Raw genomic sequence first — 20359 nt, forward strand, 5'->3', positions numbered from 1 at the left:
CACAATTGGTCTCGTCTCTTGTGTGGACATAAGAAAAGAGATATATATATATATATATTGATCCATCGGTCCCCCAATGGAGTATGGATTTATTATATATATGTATGTACATAAATGAATGGGTCTTAAGAGGAGTCCTAACAATCTTAATGAGTGACTCATATGAGAGAGGAGCAAATCCAATACCAATACATACATTTTATACATACATACATATACATATACACATGTACATGTTCTCTTTTTATATCTCCTTTGTTTTCTCTGGCTTTTACTTTTTCCTCTGTTTCTGGGTTTGGTTTTCCATTTCTTTTCATTTTCTTTTCTTCTGATTCCTTTGGTTTTTCGTTCTTCCTTTTCTTTCTCATCTTCCTGTTCTTCTTCTTCTTCGCCTCTCTGTTTCTTTTCTTCTTCCGGCGATGGAGACACAGGATCTCTCCTCGCACTACGAAGATCGCACAACCATGGATTTTGACCTCTTCTTTGATATCATGCAAGAGCCTCCTGACATCAACATGGTAATTTCGCGCTGTTGTTCCTATGTGTGTTTGTGTTTGTGTTTGTGTGCGTCTCTCGGAGTAATTTTCTCTTTTCTATATATCTTTCCTCGTATTTTCTGTTTTTTAGGGTTCTTCAGGGAGATCTGGATGTCCTTCTATGCTAACATATCTGTGTGTTTCCTAGTCGAAACTCAATATTTTCCTATTCTATAGACTATAGTAATGTGTGTGTTACATACTAATCTGCTTGTTTCCTATATCAGTCCGTGTTTCCTGTGTCAATGTATATGATTTCTATACCAATCTGTGTGTTTCCTATTGCAAATCACCGTTTATTTTCATCCCAATATGCATGCATTTTCTATCCCAATCTGCATGTCCACATGTGTTTTTATGTACTTAGCTGTACGTTTCCTATACTATTTTGTTTGTATTTCTATGATAACAAATTTCCTTTTACCATATGCAAAGTCAAACAGCCTCTTACATTTTTGGTTTTATGTCCGCAGATTCCGGCAATGCATCCTTGTTCTCCCTTGGGTCTTGAAGGTAAGTGAACGTATTTCAATATTTTACTATGTTTTTTCTTCAAATTTTCATTATGTAGAAGAAGTAGTGGAAAAAGATAAATTTATGGTGGGTGGGTTGTTTATTTTATGTTCTATGTGTTCTGTCATTATTTCCCAACTATCACGACTGTTGATTAAGTGTTGGGAAAGACAGGTTTGTGGATGTACGTGTCTTTTCGTTAAAGAAAAATTGCATTTGTTTTCTGCTTTTACAGTGTGTTGAAGCAGTAAAACAATTTACAGTTTGTGTTTCTCTTTTATTTCGAAGCCTCATTAAGTTGAAGAAGCAATGAAAACAGTTTTATGGGTCTTCATTGGTTTTTATATCCTTCATCTTAGGTATTCTATATATTATGTTATCGGATTGCAAAGCAGAGGTTAATGGATGAAAACAGAAAATTTCATATATGTCGATTTGTGTTGTTTCAATTTTCATCATGTCAAAGAAGTAATAGTGAGAACAGCTGTGTGGGCCTTTGTGGTTTTGCATATCCTCTCACTTAGGTACTTCATATTGCCTTTTCAGATTGCAAATCTCAGGCTAGTGGAGGAAAACAAGGTATTGCGAATATTTTACCTAGGGTTTGTCAGGAGTCCCCAGAATCATCTGATGCAAGTGGAAACTCATCAGAAGCGTCCATTTTCAATGCTAATCATGAATTAGCTTCAGATATTCAATGGGGTTCCAATGATCATATTTCCACTGGATTTGTTGAGGATGCAAATCATGATTTGAATGTTGTTTCAAAGATCAAGCACTCTCCACAGATCGGCGATGATATTTCTTCTGGATTTGGAGAGAACTCAAAGCATGATTTGAATGTTATTTTGAAGGGCGAGCACTCTCCAAAGGTTCTTTATGAACATATTTCTCCTGAATTAGGGGATGATTCAAAGCATGATCTGAATCTTATTTTTAATAATGATCAACTCTCACTGGTTTCCAATAACCATATTTCTCCTGGTTTTGGGGAGGATTCAAATTATTTGAAGGCTTTAAAGAGCAAGCACACCATGACCAAGGAGTTTCCTCATGTGTCTAGTGAGCATGTTTCTCCCTGCTTTGAAGAAAATTCCAAGCATGAATCAAAGAGTGAGCTTTCTTGGGCCAGAGAACTTCAATGGGTTTCAAGTCACCATATTTCTTCACGACCAAGTGAGGATTCAAAGTATGATGCAAAGGTTTTGAAGGGAGAACTTGCCCCAGCTAGAAAGTTTCAATGGGGGTCTGATGTCCATATTTCCCCTGTATTTCAAGAGGACACAGAGCATGAATTGAAGATTTCGAAGGGTAACCATGCCACCCATGATTTGGATTATGAGTTTGCAAACATAAAGCAGCCACTTGCATATGATTCACCCAAGGATGTGTTTTCGGCAAATGAAGATTTCACTACACGTGCTCCAGAAGATTCAAAGAGCAATGCATCCAGTCCAATCACAGCCCCCTTACAAAAAGTTGGTGAAGGCCTTTCTAGTGGCATGGTTCTGAATTTCCTTGACCTCAACCATGAATGTGAAAATAGTAGACACAACCTTACATATACTGACCTTGATTTCAACCATGAGTATGAAAAGATAAAGCACCATGATGAGTCTTTTGTAGCAGATGAAGATGGATGTATACAGGTTCCTGAAGACTCGAAGAGCAATGCATCCAGTACAACTACGGAAGCTTTACAACTTGTCAATGAAGATATTGCTCGCGGGAATGTGCCTGTTGTGGACCTCATATCTGACAGTGACTCTGATAGTGATTGTGAGGAGGAATTCACTCATAGCCAGGGAAGATTACATGGGAAGAGAACATTGCCGGCCTTCATGGATGCTTATGCAAAACCGTCTAAGGCATTGTGTTTGAGGGATGCAGCTAAGGATGGGTTTAATCAGTGGAATAGCCTAAACAGTTTCTGTATGCATCCGAGTTCATCCATACGAGCTGTGAAGACAGAACCCCGTTGTTTGGATCTTCCTTATGAGGGAACAAATCCAAGCAGTAATAAAATAGCTATGCCTATGCAAAGTGTTTGTAGTAATTCTGGTGCAACTTCAAACATATTTCCTACTGTTGCATTACAGAATGGTGGGTTAGCATCAAATAATTTACCTTCTTCATTTTTGTCTCATGCAATCTTGCCCAAGGATAATCTTGCGGACAATTCATCGAAGAAATTTCTGCAGGTAGACATGATGGTATGTAATGTTTGTTGCAACATGAACTAAAAGTATTACATGGTCTCAACTCTCATAAAGGATTCTATTATCAGGCTCTTGATGGTAGGACACTGAAAGATGAACCTTATCCTGATGATGGAGTCTTGACTGTTCCACTTCTTAAGCACCAGGTACTATTTGAGAACTGGTACACACAATTTTAATGTTTGTTATCCACGGAATTCCTCTTATGCTGAGTCTATTATTTCTTGTCTTTCCTGGCACAGAGGATAGCAGTTGCATGGATGGAGAAAAGAGAACGAGGAACTGATTGTGCTGGTGGGATTTTGGCAGATGATCAGGTTTTTACTGTCACATATAATTGCAAGTTTTGGACGATGATTCTGTAATTCTTTGTATTGCTGACAGTTATACATGTTTTTTTCTGTTATTGATATAGGGGCTTGGCAAGACAGTCTCGACTATTGCACTAATATTGAAAGCCAAGCCACCAGCCCCCAGTAATTCTCTGGATCAATCAAAACAATTGTGCAACGAAGCATTAACTGTTGATCTTGATGATGATGATGATGATTCTCCCTGTATAAATCAGTCAGAGTGGAAATCCACATCAGAAAACAAATTTGTAGAGCCATCTACATCAGGAATTAAAGGGAGGCCTGCTGCTGGAACTTTGGTTGTCTGTCCAACAAGTGTTTTGAGGCAGTGGGCACAAGAACTGAAAGAGAAGGTGGTAGATGATCTATTGTCTGTGCATATATATCATGGAAATAACAGAGTAAAGAATTTACATGAGCTTGCTAAGCACGATGTAGTTCTGACAACATATTCGATTGTTAGTTTAGAGGTTCCCAAGATCCCATTGCCCGAAGAAAAGGAAGTGGCAGATGATAGGAATCCAACACAGTATGGCCTAATAGGAGAGAAAACCCTCCCTCCGAGCAGGAAGAAAGTGAAAGGAAAAGGAAGAAAGGGAGATTTGGATGCTTATGATGATACAAGAGGAGGGCCATTAGCCAAAGTGGCTTGGTTTAGAGTAGTATTGGATGAAGCACAGAGTATAAAAAATCGTCGGACCCAGGCTGCTCGTGCATGTTGGGGCCTCAGGGCAAAGCGGAGATGGTGTCTATCAGGAACGCCTATACAAAACACGATTGATGATCTTTACAGCTACTTTAGATTCCTTAGACATGAAAAATATGGCATTTACAAGTCATTTCGATATGAAATTAAAGATCCCATATCAAGAAATCCCAGTTCTGGCTACCAGAAACTGCAGAGTGTTTTGCAAACCATTCTGCTGCGCCGAACAAAAGGTGAGAATTGTAATATCAGGTTTTGCATAGGTGATTTGAGCAAGAAGTATGCCAATTTTGGTGACCTGTTTAAGGCACTCATTTTATCTGTTGTAAAGTGATTAATATCATCAAGAGAATGTCATTTGCTACTAGAATCAAAACACTTTTAATTTCTTGAATTGGTTATCTTTAACATGTTTGCTTAATATGAAATTGATAGTATTCCTACTTATTGAGTGAAAGTATGGGTTGTCAAATTTCGAAATAAAAATCTTTTAGTCCATGTCCTCATTTTGCAGCTTGTGTCTTAATCTTCTGCTCGTATTCACACATTGTAATACTTCAGATCTAACATGATCATTTTTCTTCAGCAACTCAAATAGATGGTGAACCAATCATCAATTTACCTAAGAAGAAAGTGAAGCTGGAGCAGGTGGATTTCACTCCAGAAGAGCGAGATTTCTATACTAACCTTGAAGTACAATCACGCAAACAGTTCCAGGTTGGTCATGTGGAAGACTTTTTCCTTTTGTGAACATAACATAGTTCTCTCATGAAGAAATACCAACAGTTATTATGACAGTAACCTCGTTTTTTAATCATGATAACTTCATTTATGAACAATCTAGTAAAAGTATTCCCTCGTGAAGAAGTGCAAAACGGTTATTATCACAGTAACCTTGTTTATTTATCATAATAACTTCATTTATGAACAACCTAGTAAAAGCACAAGCAAAGAGAGACATACCTCATGAATAGGAGTCTAGGAGTGGGCCTAGGTGTGCGAGTAAGAAATCTCATGTTTTTTCAATCATTTCATATGGGATTGAAGCCATGCTGTGGACAGAATCCATGATCATCTTTTATTGTTTTTCCTTCATGTTTGGCAGTTTTCTTTTCTTCGATAGTATATTGTAACTTATTACTCTTTGTTTGTTTTGAGGAAGATTTAAGAAGTTGAAACTTACAGAACCACAATATCTAGATACATTGTATAATTTCTTTATGAGTTTATATGTGTAAATATAGAAGACAAGAAAGGAATGATTTCATATTAATATACAAAAAATAGGTTTAATTATATCTGTCTTCATTTGTGTCCTAATCTTTCTACAATTGTGAGCAAATGCATCCATAGTTGGGGTCTCTTTAATTGACAATGCTATGATGAATGCAGCAATTCCTTGCAGTGCTGAATTCTGTGCGTGGGTTACATTATCACTAGATTTTTTATTAAATCTTCATATTTTTGAGACGAAGGTTACTGTTTCAGAGCTCCATTGTTGATTGATTTTTATATTATCCATATTGGAAGTTTTGCATTTTTTTTAGTTAAACACATTTGCCATTATGCTTCTGCAAATCTTAAACATTGACACATTTTTGGCAGACTGACACAATTTTAAGGTCACTCTCAAGACTGTACTTGTCTTTGATTAGTTTTTACGCAAATTAATTTGATAAAAGGTGGTGAGGATAAATACATATCTATATCCTATATCTAAATTCTATATACACACGCGTGCACTCACTCACATTGTCATCCATGCATCAGAATTCAGTTTGTTTGCCATACTAACATTGGCATAGGGCTGCTTTTTGATGTGTTCATATTGAGCAGCACCTTAAGGGTTTCATCTGCCGTCATGTTTTTTGCATGAATCACTTTGGCAGATGACGATGACGATATGTCGATACATAAAAATTACATATATTGTTCTCCATAGATCTGTTTGTAGTAAATGTTTTCGTCTGTTTTTGACAATGACATGGTCACTCTGATCATTCCTATGCCACAAATTTCTTGTAAGTATATAATTCTCATTTCCATAAAACATGTGCATAAGCATTCCTGGTCACATTTATTATAATTTATAAATGTACAAAATACAGCCACAAAAACTCATCAATAAAGAACCTTCACAGCCTTAATAGGCAGCAAGTTAACAAGGGCTATACAAATAGGGCGTCAAACAAAGCAGGCAATAACAGCTTATCATAGGCCTTATCCATCTGGTCCATCTGAACCATGGCTACCCATCATCCTTATTATCGACATTTCAAGGCTATTATGACCCAACATCAAAGGTGTTTCTCTGGCTTCAGAAACCTCACCATCTCGGATCGGCCCATGTTGGATATCTTTAGAGTAGAAGTTTTTTACTAATTTTGTTATATTTTTGGTTTCTTCTAAAAGATGAGACAACATTATAAGTTGTAATAATTATTTTTGTTGGCGGTTCTCAAAGGTGATGATACAATTTTGGTTGTATCCTCTCTTTCGATCTCATAGGCTGTTTTGGCCTCTCTTCAAAGATGTTAATATATCTTTCTTAAAAGATGTCTGACTTTTGAAATACACCGACTGTTATCTCTTTAAATACACTATCTTGATGAATGATGTAGTTGTAATAAGTATTAGGGTTTCTCTTCAAGTTGTTAATCAAACTTACCTTTGTATTTTCAATGTTGGTAGATGTATGCTGCAGCAGGAACAGTGCAAAGCAATTATGTGAATATTTTGTGGATGCTGTTGCGGCTCCGTCAAGCATGTGATCATCCTCGTCTCGTGAAAGGGGACTTTTCTGACACAGTAGAGAGTGCTAGTCGAGATTTTGCAGGAAAATTATCTGAAGAAAAGCGGGCATCTCTTCTATCAGTTTTAGAAAGAAATTGTGACACATGTGGAATATGCTCGGTAAGCTATCCTTCATACATTTCTAGATATTATCATTCTATAATATGACTATATTGGGAGACATTTAAGATTATTATTTTCTTCTCTGTGGAGGATAGCATGCCTATATGAAAATTTAGGGAATGGTGTTCATTATCTAGCATATTTTGGTGAGCTGTCCTTTTTTCTTTTCAAGTAGGCCTTTATATAGATGTCATTTTTGTGCATGTTGGGAATTGCTTTTGGTGGGCTCGTGGTGAGTGTTTTTGCATCAGGATGAATTTTGACCAAGATTGGCGAGGTTTTAAAAGTTTTTTTTTAGCATGATCCATCCATGCATTCCCATCTGAGACCCATCCATGACTATCAAAGACACATCATCCCTGGCCCATCTGTGCCATACCCATGAATACTATACCCGTACATTCTATGTACAATTACACAAATTGGGGGACAGGGTTTAGGGTTTTTATTTGCAACCATCTGAATTGTATTCTATTCATTTCGCATGCTTTTGCTGCAATCCTAATCTGATTCTGTTTCCTAGTTTTGAAATACGAGGGGCAACCAATGTTCTCATGATCCTGCCTATGTTGGTTTCACCCACACATATGTGACAAAATAACAATATACCCAATGAAATAATAGCCCCTTACAATTTGAGGCCAAACAAACCCTCTAAAAATTTGATTAAAAAACAAATTATTTTTTATATAGAGATTTTGCTTCATTCAGCAGGCTAGCACTATTTCCCACCACAAGAAAAAAACATTATTGTTTATTTTCAATTTTCAATTTTTCGAAATGGAATGCATTCACCAGCCAGAGGACAAGGCCTTTTCGTTACATGATGGAACATGAAATGCAAGGATATAGATGCTTATGTGTTGCCGTGGATTTCTAAAGGATTTCCCATAAAACTTTATGAAAGTAAAGGTCTCCAAAGGGAGAGAAGCACCTGCAATGGTGGGAGGTGATGGCCTTTATCTGTCGATGTCAAGGGTGGTGAGATCGTAGTCCATGAAGCCAGGGTCTATGTGCACGACAAATTGCTATTGCCTGTTCTGTTGTAACCGCATTGTTATGTCCTGGTTGGAAGCCCATTTGTGTAGCCCTTGATTGACTTGTAACATGAGTAAGAGTGATGGGGCTAAAGAAAGTTTTGATTGTTCTTTGTTCATGAGCTTGTGTGGCTTTATTGATGTCTGTCAATAACTTCTCCCTGTGTCTCTTGAGTTCTAGCAAGAAAAGCCCCAAGCACCATTTGTTCTCATATTCCATTACCTAGCATTGTGGGCCAAAGCCTTGCTTAAAGAGGCAATGGTATCTCCCTCTTATTTCAACATATCCACTCCTTGATGACACTGTTTGCAAATTCTTTCATCTAGAGTTATTCATGTATATCTGCGTACCACAATCTCTACTGCGTACCTCACAGTTGCCTTATCACACTATGCAGTGTATAGGATAGATTTATATCTGTATAAGATGGCCTGATGATAAATCCATTTTCCGCAAGCCATCTTCCTACCAAATGATATTTTGGGGCTGATCCATGTTATCTTGTTTTTGAAGTTAATAATATCAGTTCGGACCACACTATTCTTTTCCACTTTGTTCATGTTTAGATGGAAACAATCCAAGCTATATTTTAACGGGGCTAGTACATCAATGCTAATGCCATGTGGGTCAACCTATTGTTGCATTTCAGCATACCAACAATGAACGTCTCCGTGTTCAACAAGTTGTTTTGATGACATAAGTGCCAACCTTGAGTACCTTCATTTAGGGAGCTCCCAAAGCTGTTGGATACAGGTCACTAATTGAAATAATGCGTCAATGATTATAGGGGCTCCCAAAGCCGTTGTATACAGGTCATTGATTGGAATAATGCCTCAATGATTATAGGGGTTGCACCCATCTCTACCCAGATTATATCATGGGGCACCAATGCTTTCTTCCTTATTGTGTGGGCAGTCATTGAGGCCAAAGGTCTCTCTAAATCTTTCCAGTTATTTGCCTTGCCAACACTCGACCCCATGTTTCTACTCCATAGAGAAGAGTTAGTGTCACAAGTGTATCAAATAGTGCAAATGTGCACATTGTCTTTCGAGACCACCAAGGACTGTATATACATGATAGAGTCAGGCACAAGCAGTCTTCCTTAACGAGAACCTAGGCCGTGTAAAAGTTACTCCTAGGTATGTGTAGGAGCATATGTATGCCACCTTTTCCGCGCCCAAGAAGAAATCTGGTTACCCATACATGAGTGGTGTTAATCACCGTCATTTTAGTTTTATCAATGTTTATCAGCAAACCTTTGTCCATACAAAAATATTTTTAATGCTTTTAGATGTCTTTGTAGTTCCTCCGGAAAGTCAAAAATCAGCACAATATCATCATCATATAATAATATTTGTATGGCTATACACACTATCCATGCTCTCGAACCCTTGAATCTCTCTAGGTACCACTATGCATGCTCTCGAACCTTTGAATCTCTCATCTATACAGAGACCGAAGAGAGTGGGTGATAGTGGGCATCCTTGTTTTACTCCAATTGTGCTAGCCACAGCCTGTAACAAACCATTCGGAGACCACACTTTTCCCAACATGGATTCATACAGTGTATAGATTCCCCATTGCATATCTATAGGGACACCAAGGTCAGTACCTTTGCATATTCATGTCATACCTGAGGTGAGTCAGGTGTGTGGTAGGTTGCCTCTCATTAAACATTTTCCATGCTCTTTTTCTTTCTTGTCCTAGGAACGAGCAATACACATGATCTTCAAATTTAGCTAAATACAATCTCTTCTTCCTCACAAGGCATTGGAAGGTTTCCCTTTGCTTGTTTTAGTGTATAAATACCATGCGTTACTTCCCACTGCAAGCATATCCTTGCATCATGACATTCCTCATCATACCAACTATTTTGTATGGGTACCAAGTTTGGGGCATTGCCCATTGTGTGGGAAAAGGCATTTGTGGCTGCTTTATGCAATGTCTTTGACAACCCTTGTGTAACTTCATCTAGGTGTGTGAAAAGGATCCAAATCTAGCATGCCATTATATGCTCCACAACTATACACATCAATTGTCTCTTGAGTAAATTGGTATTTAGCCAGCCCACTCTCCTCTTAGCATATACATCCCTTGTGCATCCATCCTTCACCTCAAAGCCTATCTATGCATGATCTGCTGCTAAGCCAATAGGCCAGTATAAGAGATGGAGATTCCATCAGGTAATCAACTGTGCTTGCACCTCCTTTTGGGTTCCAACAAGTCAAAGCATCTGAACTGGGCCATTGTGAAAAACCATCATATATCACATATCCATGTGCACTTCCCAAGACTAGAAAGTGTTTGCCATATTCTGTTACTTCACTCAATCTTGAGCTTGTCACTTTACACCAACTTTTACTGTAACTTCTCCATACATAGCCTTGCTGGTGTCAAATATAGTTGTTTGTTCATCCTTAGTTCAGGTGTTGGAGTGTCTTAACAGTATTAATCCTCTACAGCAGTGAATCTTATGATATCATCATATAATGGTATATTTGGTTATTCTCCTTGAGGTGCAAACCTCAGATAGGCAACTGAACAGTAGCCAATTGCAATTTAATGTTCCTGTAGGTCCCCTCTTTTGATTTGTATCTACATGTGCCACACATTTATATCCTTATGCACAGTATGCACTCTATCATGGAGCTCCTTTTTGTACAACATAGCTACTCCTATAGTGCTTCCTAGTATCTGTGGTTGGGGATGACATATTGACCCCCGTCTATATCCTTGTACACTGGGAAGTCTACTAGCAATGCATCTATGTTCTTGATGATATTTTCGAAATGCCCACCATCTGTCCTTAAACAGCCATTGCAATTCCATATTGTCATGCACAATGTCACTTGCAATTCCATATTGCCATGCACAATGTCTCTTGTAGATCGTGATGCGGCTCTCTTCATTGCAATAAACAACCCATTTTCCAAATGCCCAGCATCTCTGTCCTTAGACAGCCATTACAATTCCATATGGTCGGTCATGCACAATGTCTCTTGTAGATCGTGATGCGGCTCTTTTCTTTGCAATAATGACCTTCCCATCTCTATAGACAACCCATTTTCCTTCCTTTCTTGCATCGAGCACTCGTGGCATGTTTTCTTTGTGATGTGCTGCTTGAGCTAGAGTGAGATTGTCATCGAAATATATTGTCGCCCTTGAGAAGTTGAGTAACCTTCTCTCTGACAGGATTTTTTTCGCTTTTCCATATCCATGAAGCTTATAATCATGGCGTTAGGTCTAGAATCGTCTCTTCCCACCCTCTATACTGAAGCAAATGAAATATCCAATGCCCCGATCTTTGTTACAAGATTCTTATACATCTTATACACCAATGTTCCTTTTTGCTTTTCCATGAACTCTATTCACGGAGTGTTTGCTTTAATGTCTTTGTCAGCATGCTCAACTTGAGCTTTGGCATCTTTGACCATCTCTGCCCATGTTTGCATTTCCTTATATGCGTTGGCTTTAACTATGGAGATGCATTTTTCTGCTCTTTCTTGTCCTTTCTGAGAATCAACTTTAATAGGTAAATGTTCAACCTCATTGGAGGATATACTATCCTTTAGGTACTTAACTCTAAGTTCAATTTCTTCACAAGACTTATGATGTCTTTTTCTATGGCTTCTTATAACTCCATCTTGAGAGAAGCATAGAACTCCTTTTTTGTTTCTCTATCTCCTTTTGAATTTCTTCTTTTAAGGCTGTTTTAATGTCATCTGAGATTTCACAAACATTTCAGAAAATGTAGAGGACAAGAACTCTGAGATTAGGTAGACATTGCACTAAACATAGTGGACAAAAACTTTGAGAGTAGGCAGACATTCAGAAAACACAGAGGACAAGAACCTACAGATTAAGCAGACATTGCACAAAGAGATAGATAGATTTAATTATTGTCTGTGGAGGTCAAATATGACCTATGAGATCAAATATGACCTATGAGATCAAAAATATAAAATTTTCATGTAATACATGTGAAAGTGAATAACGAGTCTTGATTTTCAAGAACTTTGTTAATGAACGTTGCAATCGAGAGTGCACACTATGATTGTGAGAAATTCGTGCAAGGATTGGGTCAAATATGACCTACGAGAAATTCGGGCAAGGATTGGGTTTGGTCGGAGATGTATGAAAAGCATAGATGAATGTGGTCAAAGGCAAAGCATTGTATCCAAGTGTCATGCTCAAAACTCTTGAACCTGTTTAGGGAAAAGTGTGTAGTCTATTACTCTCATCAGTTGTACCCCAACTCCTTGTATCACATCGTAGTGAGCTTTAGCTAAACTACATGTAGGCAACGGTTCGGATGGCAAACAACTAGATGGGGTCTTGTATTGATGTGTGAGATTTCCTCGTTCGGCGAAGAACATGGTTTCATAATTAGGTGTGACATATGTAAAGAGTGAGGCTCCAAATTTTTCACATGGAATGATACATTTGCGTTGCACAATGGCCTCATTCACAAGGGAATCTATTGATGCATTATGAAGCAAGTGTATTGCATCCCATCTTCCAAACCATTTTTCCATATATTGCAGCAAACCAGAAGACAAAATTGTGTTTGTGTCTTATGGATCTTTTTTATTGCTTCCCATGGAGTCTTGGAAGTCAATGTGAGGAACTTTTTTGAACCATAAGCATTTATTTGACAACCTTTTCCATCAATGGGAAGCTTGTATATTCATCTTCTACTAGGTCCTTTCATGCCTTTATATTTTATGCTTTTGGATGGCATAATGCAACTTTAATACCTAGCTTATGTGATCGAGTGCAAAAGAGAGTGAGGGTTAATACACATATTGGTAATGAGTTAATGTTTAGTACTCATCTTGCCATATATTGAATCCCATATTCAGGGTTGATTTTTGCAAATGTAATATTTGTCCTTCCAGCATCTTTCTACATCTTCCTTAGTAGTTCCATTAACCTTTCCTCATTGACTACATTTTGCATAGCATCACATGAATGCTCTAAGAGATATTCCATACTCCATTTGTATTTTTATTTTGAGAGAGAGAGAGAAAGCTTTCTATTTTATTTTCCATTGAAAGTGCTAATTTTTCCAGGATGCTCCAGAAGATGCAGTCATTACACCATGCTATCATGTCTTCTGCAGACAATGCATATTTGATAGAGTGTCAAATGATGACAATGCTAGCTGTCCAGATACGAAATGTCAGGCAGCTTTAACTGTTTCTACATTATTTTCATATACTGATTTGAAGGAATCTAGTGAAAGGCTTCGTGAACCGTCCTTTGATACTCCTTCACAACCTTGCTTGAAGAACATTGAGGTGTCTTCAAAGATCAGAGCTGTTATAAACACGTTGCGAGCTCTTCCGGTCTTTGAAACGGCAATTAGTTCAGCTGATCAGTTTGATGGGTCTGGATCATCAGTCAAGAGAACAGAAAAGGCCATTGTATTTTCACAATGGACTAGTATGCTAGACTTACTAGAACACGCTTTAAAGAATGAGGGATTTAGCTACAGGAGGCTTGATGGCACCATGTCCATTCAAGCACGTGATCGCGCCCTTTACGACTTTAAGCAATCCCCAGATGTAAGTGGTTATAAATCCCATTTTCAGAATTTGTTGAAATGAGTCAACTCTGATTCCACTCTTGTTTAATATTCTTCATAGATGGCAGAGAGGTATAAAGGATGAAGACCCTAAGTTCAAAATAAGATTGCATTTTATAAATTATTTCACCATATCTCAAACTAGAGTTTTTCTATAGTTTGCTTGCGAACTTAACATACATATTAATTAATCTTCCAGGTTACTGTAATAATCATGTCATTGAAGGCCGCCAGCTTAGGTCTAAATATGGTTACAGCTTCTCATGTACTGTTGATTGATGTGTGGTGGAACCCCACTACTGAAGATCAAGCTATAGATCGAGCTCATAGGATTGGTCAGACCCGTGATGTTCACGTTTCTCGGTTTACAGTGAAGAACACAATTGAAGATCGAATACTGGCATTACAGGTTTTTGATGTGTTCAGCTTTGCAAATTTTCAAATTTTAAACAAATAACTCATCTTGAAGACAATTTCCCTGTTATAAAGCATAATAAAATGCTAAAAAAGGACATGTTATAAGAATTATCAAAGCTTGCAATGTGTATAATTTATATTTCATGTTGCTGCAGGATAAGAAACGACAGATGGTAGCTTCGGCCTTTGGGGAGGATTCATCTACTGAACAAAAGTCTCGTTTAACTGTTGATGAAATGAGCTTCCTATTCAGGGCATGATCATGTTTGAATTTAGTTTCTATATCCAATCAGGGATTATTGCTCTTAGCTAAGTAACAGCCAAAAACCTTTGAAGGCTTTGCTTATCTTCATGACAACTTAACAGAGTACTGACAAGATTTAGCAGAGAAGTTAAATAGAATGTATGTAATGCTGTCGACCTTGGGGAATTTCTTCCTCAGATGCAGAAAGAAACAAAACATTCAGGATTTGTGGTGTGTTTCTGGAGACATCTTCAGAGCTATGGATGTTGCTATACAGAAATGAAAACCATGTGAATATGGGGATATGCTTGCAACAGCCGTCAAACCTCTCAAGCGGTCTGAAAATGCTTTGCAAAGATCTTACAAATTGTCCAGGTTGTGGACTCAATGATTTCATATATATATATATATATCAAGCCCTGTTTCGATAATTAAACACCTTACTGCAGCAAGCATCTTTTTTAAAATGCCTTGCCTGTGGTTTGTACATTTTAGTAAATAGTATGTTCAAACTGCCCATTCTTTTAGTTATTGCCAACCCTTTCTGAGCCAAAGGCTAGCTTACCCATGTGAAAAGCAAGCTTGCACATATTACCAATATTGGGATGCTTAACAAATTATTTGTTCTCTTCTATGGTCTCGTTGCTCAATTACTTTGAGACAAACACATGGGCTGTAAAACAATACCTGGAAGGTACGTTTTTATCCTCTTTTGTGCTACCTATTTTAATGAGTTTATTTTTGTCAAATGCTTACTGGTCAACAGGGGTAAATGATGCATACTAGTGTGAATGACTCACATGCAGAAAGAAGGCATATGCGCACAAAATGACATAATTGCAGAAAGGTATACTCGTAGCAGAATTGTTTTCAAAAGGAATGCATATGCTCATGCTTGTGGAAATATAAAGGAGAGTGGATAAGTTGTTGGACGAAGGTGTCCTCTATGCCTTTTGCTTACAAGGTTTCCTTCCAAGTTATTGGAGAAGAATTATGCAAGAACAGAATTGTATAAACTTGTGATAGATTTAGTGCCTCCAATGCGTTTATAACCCTGAGCTTTGCTAGGAAGATTTGTTCATTATGTCAATTATATGCATGAACTTGTGATAGATTTATTGCATTATATAAGTTTATGGCTGACCTTGGGCTGGGCTTTACTACCAAGACTCATTTATCATAGTCCTTCGAGGCATAATAGCTTCATACAGTGCAAATTTTCAATGAAAACATATAAAATTATGAACCATTCAAAATTGCTTCATTGCAAAATTTCAATGAAAGCATATAAAATTATGAACACTTTTACATTGAAAAATACTTTGTTGCAAAATTTCAATGAAACAAAAGCAAATTATGAACGTCTTGATACATTGAAAAGTACTTCATTGCAAAATTTCAATGGAAACACAAAATCATGAATGGTTCTCTAAAGAATGCAAACCATTGGATAAAAGCCAGTCAGTCAGCTGCACTTTCTATATTTGAATTTTAGAATTCAACGATATAGCCTTGTAGATCTATAATACTATGAGGAAAGTGTATACCCTCATGAAGACAAGCAATGCTTTCATAATGCTTTCATAATGCTTTAAATGCACAATAATTTCTGGAAAGCCTATTCTACTAGAGCAAAATACGGAACTACAAATGTGAAGAATTAAGCATCAGCACATGACAAATCAGCATATTTATCCATTACAGTAAAGATGACCCCAATTTTAGAGAAATGTCAAACATATTTCTATATTGTTTTACTTATATACATTGACCGTACAGAAGATCAATTCTTATTTGAGGTCTCAGGGACCAAAGATAGTAGCCCCAATCCTAACATTTGTGCTTCCCATTATATGCAAAACATGCACCATTTCAAGTAAAAGAAATGTTACAAATGGAATCGTAACTCATTCACTTACTACAGAGTTTCAACTTTGTCAAGAAGATTACATCAATACGTGACGAATGAGCAGACGCACACATTATAATAAAGACAGCTCCCATATTAGGGCAATGACAAAACATATATTTCTATATTGTTTTGTTTCTATAGCTTGAACATACAAATGATCAATTCTTTTTTGTATAGTCTCTAGAACCAAAAATAGTAGACCCAATCCTGACATTTGTGCTTCCCATTTCAATCTGCAAAACATGCGCCATTCGATTCAAAGAAATGTTACAAATGGATACATATCTCATTCACTTACTATAGAGTTTTACATGCATACATACATGTGTTTGTACAAAATATATATGCAAATATACCAATACCAAACATACACAAGATTTAGGTATGTCTCAAAAAGTCACACGTATTGAAAAAGGAGCAAATGTCGAACATGCATATACAGAAGTATTTATATGTACATATGTGTACATCCTATAAATATGCATACATACATAATATTATATATGAACATATATAATACTATATAAACTTGTATACTATTACGTGCATGCATACATAACAATTGACTTGGAAACAACAGGCAACATTTTCAACAACAAACTGTCCACATATTTCATAAAGGACTGCTACTTCATCAGAATGAAGAGTGAAACATCAAACAAAATTTAACACATCTTCCGGTGTAATGTGAAACTTCAAATCTATATCAGAAAGATTGTTAATAACAACTATGATTACTTACCGCTTGCTCGAAGTCCCCTGACATACCCATTGAGAGTTCAAGCTCTTCTTCTGGAATCCCTAGCTCCTTAGATACCTGTTGTCTGCACTCAAATAATGTCTGCAACATTCGTTTTAGTATGCTACACAAGATTCAAATTTTGATTAATTTATTGACTTCCTTCCATTTGAAACTCGATTGATGTGTATACTTCATTCTATTTAAAACTTGATTGAAACCTTCACAATTGAAAAATGTGACCTTAAAGTTTGCTGGACAGGAAGTATAGTCAGGCATTCCAATGGTCATCAAACCCAAAAATTTCAAGTGCGGACATTGAAACTTCACATGTTTTGCTAGGTCTAAACACGCAGGTGGTTCTACACCATACTTTGCTGTAATAAGTTATAAAATGATTTTTAAAATATGAGGCAAATAAAATATACTAGTCTAAGAATAGCATACAGAAAGAGGCTTACATTCCTCTCCACTAGTGTTAACTTGAACAAGCACATTCAGAGGAGGCCTTTCAAGTCCTTCCACAGCTTTATCAAGATTATTTGCAACCTGCAAAAGATTAAACTTGTTGATGCCAGAAATTTGGTAGACCTTCAAACTGATGTTTTTTACATCAGCATAATGTATTTGAAGGACTTTTTATCCACCACAGTAGAACCTTAACATCACATATATTTCTCCATAAGGTCTTTTTCTTTCCATGCTAATAACACCATACTACGAGTAAACCTTGGAGTTCTTCATTGAATGAATTGTTAAACAAATTCACGAAGTATGAACAAATCAACCTTTCTAAAATCTCACTGTTATCATCCTTAAAGACACTTTGAAAGATATGATTCAAACTCCAAGAGAACTCAAGCCATAGATACAAATTTTACTGCGGCATCAACTGGGTTGTATCACAATCCAGAAACTGAAAGCATGCTTACACTGAAACAGTGAATCTAACACCTTTTGTAAATCACTTCTATAAGTTGATACTTCTAATCTTACCTTGGTATTATCAACAGTTTCCACCATGAATAAATTAGGAACTCCAGCTGCATTTCAAGAATTTTTGTTCAGAACCAAATTTTGGCTTTTAATATTCAGTTTCAGGATTTATATTAACACAATCTAACCGTAACACTTTAATAGGCAACTTTTACTACAGAATGTGCAGAAAGATAAAACTTACCTACAAGTGCCTTTGCCTTGTTACTTTGTAGATGACCAATAAAATGCCATTTGATATCATTTGGAAGCTGCAGTTATCCAGCTCCCAAATATTAAACCCATGCATAGGAAAACTCAAAGAAGAACAGCTTAAAATAGGGACCAAAATTTATCACCTATGACTTCAAATTGATTATGATGAGACAACAATAAAGGAAGAGGCATAAACATTAAGTGCAAGGGTGTCAATCTAAATTTATAATCATGTAATTCTCACACAAGTATTTTAACGCGAGATTATATTCTTTAAACTTTTTAATCAATTTGAAGATGCTATTTCATTTTTAATGAATCTTGATGTATCTCAGACTCCGTCAAAGAAAAATCAAGGAGATCAGATCCACATACTCTCATAATGCCCTAGAAAGCATCGCTTAGATGGTCACATATCCTGAGGAGGGCCACCTTTACACCACACTGACCCATGTATTTCATTCTGCATCCTCCATTATTACGGTCTAGAGCTACAGCTAATTTTTGTTCCAGTTCATCACTTTACTACCCAGAGGATATAGGCATTTGGCTATATCTCGCCATCCTTGTACCACGAGATCACATCAGCATAACATTTTCCATTGTTACTATTATTGTACTACATTTTTTTGTATCAGCAGACAGACATGCACCTCTTGTATGACATATACACTATTTTGTGCAATATCATATGCATGTATGGTTTTATGACTGTGGGTAACTTATAATTTTCTATAACAACAGAAATTTGTGACCCTAAAACCATTCTTCATTAAGATTTCACTGCAGATTGACATTGTTTCTTTCATCAAACAGAGGTTGTCTATCATAACTGCATCAAACAGAGGTTCTGTAGAATGTTTATTGTTAATGCAAATTCCAAAGAACCGGATTTACCTGAGGAGCCTTTTCAAGCAATTCTTGGACATAATTCTCCCCAAAATGCCGATGGCCTGCATCATAGACGTCTTGAATCATTGAGACAGGCTTAGTCTTGCTTACAGCAACAACTCGAACCTGAAACAAATTTGAAATATTATGTCAAATTTTCATCTTTCTTAAGGATCCATAGGTAAAAAGAAAATTTTATCTTCCATAACAGGCTCTTGGTGATGTAGAATAAGATAATTACTTCTTTCTTCAATGGGCTCAAAAGAGAACATCAAAACCATTCATTTCTTCTTAATGAAAACATCAAAACATTTCCTCCTCTTTCTTAATCATAACTCAAAAGAAAAAAAGCAAACATGGCAAGCAGGTCTTTAATTTTCAAAGGTTTAAAAAACAAACTGAGTTAATTAATCATGAGATAAGGCGAAGGGGAGTCTTTACATTGGAAGAAGGAGAAGATTTTTGTGAAGCTTGAGAGGCTCTGTGGAGAATATCTCTGAGAGCTCGGACTGTTGATCCTTCTGCCACCGGATTGTTTGTGTTGTTAGTCTCCATCGTTTACCCGCACAGAGAGAGACAGAGATGGAGAGATGAAGAGAACCTTTTTTTTGAATGTGCAAATGGCAAGTGGATTATGCAAAAGAATCCAAACAACAACAAATTGTAATCATACAACTCGATATCGATATCGATGATACAACTTGATATCGAGAAGGCATATGATCATGTAAGTTGGTCTTTTATTACTCAATCGAGAAGGCTTATGATCATGTAAATTGGTCTTTTATTACTCAATAGAGAAGGCATATGATCATGTAAGTTGGTCTTTTATTACTCAATCGAGAAGGCATATGATCATGTAAGTTGGTCTTTTATTACTCAATCGAGAAGGCATATGATCATGTAAGTTGGTCTTTTATTACTCAACTCTTATCCCATATGGGTTTCGGGAAAAGGATGTCTCGCATCACCTTGTTGGTGGGATTAGGTGCAGTGTCACACATTATGTTAAATGGCGGAGTGTCTATGGCAATACCATTGGCGATATCACTTCGACAAGGATGCCCCGTTGAGTCCATTGTTATTTGTGATTGCCA

General features: G+C 36.9%; 2 protein-coding genes across 6 annotated transcripts; one reads left to right on the forward strand and one right to left on the reverse strand.

Annotated features, from left to right (window-relative positions):
* Positions 1-349: 349 nt before the first annotated feature.
* Positions 350-15278, forward strand: LOC147861722 (helicase-like transcription factor CHR28). 2 transcript variants are annotated; one of them, XM_087322008.1, is made up of 11 exons: positions 350-518; positions 1010-1049; positions 1596-3262; positions 3337-3414; positions 3511-3585; positions 3684-4560; positions 4914-5044; positions 7019-7240; positions 13354-13848; positions 14068-14277; positions 14441-15278. In XM_087322008.1, the coding sequence occupies exons 1-11, from the start codon at positions 420-422 to the stop codon at positions 14543-14545; spliced, it is 3999 nt and encodes a 1332-aa protein (XP_087178134.1). In that variant the 5' UTR covers positions 350-419; the 3' UTR covers positions 14546-15278. The 2 variants fall into 2 exon arrangements, with proteins under 2 accessions (XP_087178134.1, XP_087178135.1); XM_087322009.1 differs by having other exon boundaries at positions 1596-3250.
* A 1253-nt stretch (positions 15279-16531) lies between these two features.
* Positions 16532-19870, reverse strand: LOC147861723 (uncharacterized). Of its 4 annotated transcripts, none has more exons than XM_087322959.1 (8): positions 19704-19870; positions 19269-19388; positions 18361-18427; positions 18177-18223; positions 17642-17729; positions 17424-17557; positions 17184-17282; positions 16532-16674 (listed from the first exon to the last, which is right to left on the reverse strand). In XM_087322959.1, exons 1-8 carry the CDS (start codon positions 19815-19817, stop codon positions 16600-16602), a joined length of 744 nt encoding a protein of 247 aa, XP_087179085.1. In that variant the 5' UTR covers positions 19818-19870; the 3' UTR covers positions 16532-16599. The 4 variants fall into 4 exon arrangements, with proteins under 4 accessions (XP_087179085.1, XP_087179084.1, XP_087179083.1 ...); XM_087322958.1 differs by having other exon boundaries at positions 19269-19411; positions 19718-19867; XM_087322957.1 differs by having other exon boundaries at positions 19269-19411; positions 19715-19867.
* Positions 19871-20359: the final 489 nt, after the last annotated feature.

Source organism: Azolla caroliniana, unplaced genomic scaffold (assembly GCF_043228905.1).
Source record: "Azolla caroliniana isolate FFs.n. ecotype wild unplaced genomic scaffold, voAzoCaro1.0.p SCAF_7, whole genome shotgun sequence".
In the NCBI taxonomy this organism is placed as follows: Eukaryota; Viridiplantae; Streptophyta; class Polypodiopsida; order Salviniales; family Salviniaceae; genus Azolla; species Azolla caroliniana.

Coding starts and splice junctions, on each gene's coding strand:
- LOC147861723 (XM_087322957.1), bottom strand. CDS start 19,817: ATGGAGACTAACAACACAAACAATCCGGTGGCAGAAGGATCAACAGTC. Junction 17,730..18,176: donor AAACTGTTGATAATACCAAG/GTAAGATTAGAA, acceptor AATCTTTTGCAG/GTTGCAAATAATCTTGATAA. Junction 16,675..17,183: donor CAGGGGACTTCGAGCAAGCG/GTAAGTAATCAT, acceptor CATGTTTTGCAG/ATTGAAATGGGAAGCACAAA.
- LOC147861722 (XM_087322008.1), top strand. CDS start 420: ATGGAGACACAGGATCTCTCCTCGCACTACGAAGATCGCACAACCATG. Junction 1,050..1,595: donor TTCTCCCTTGGGTCTTGAAG/GTAAGTGAACGT, acceptor TTGCCTTTTCAG/ATTGCAAATCTCAGGCTAGT. Junction 14,278..14,440: donor ATCGAATACTGGCATTACAG/GTTTTTGATGTG, acceptor ATGTTGCTGCAG/GATAAGAAACGACAGATGGT.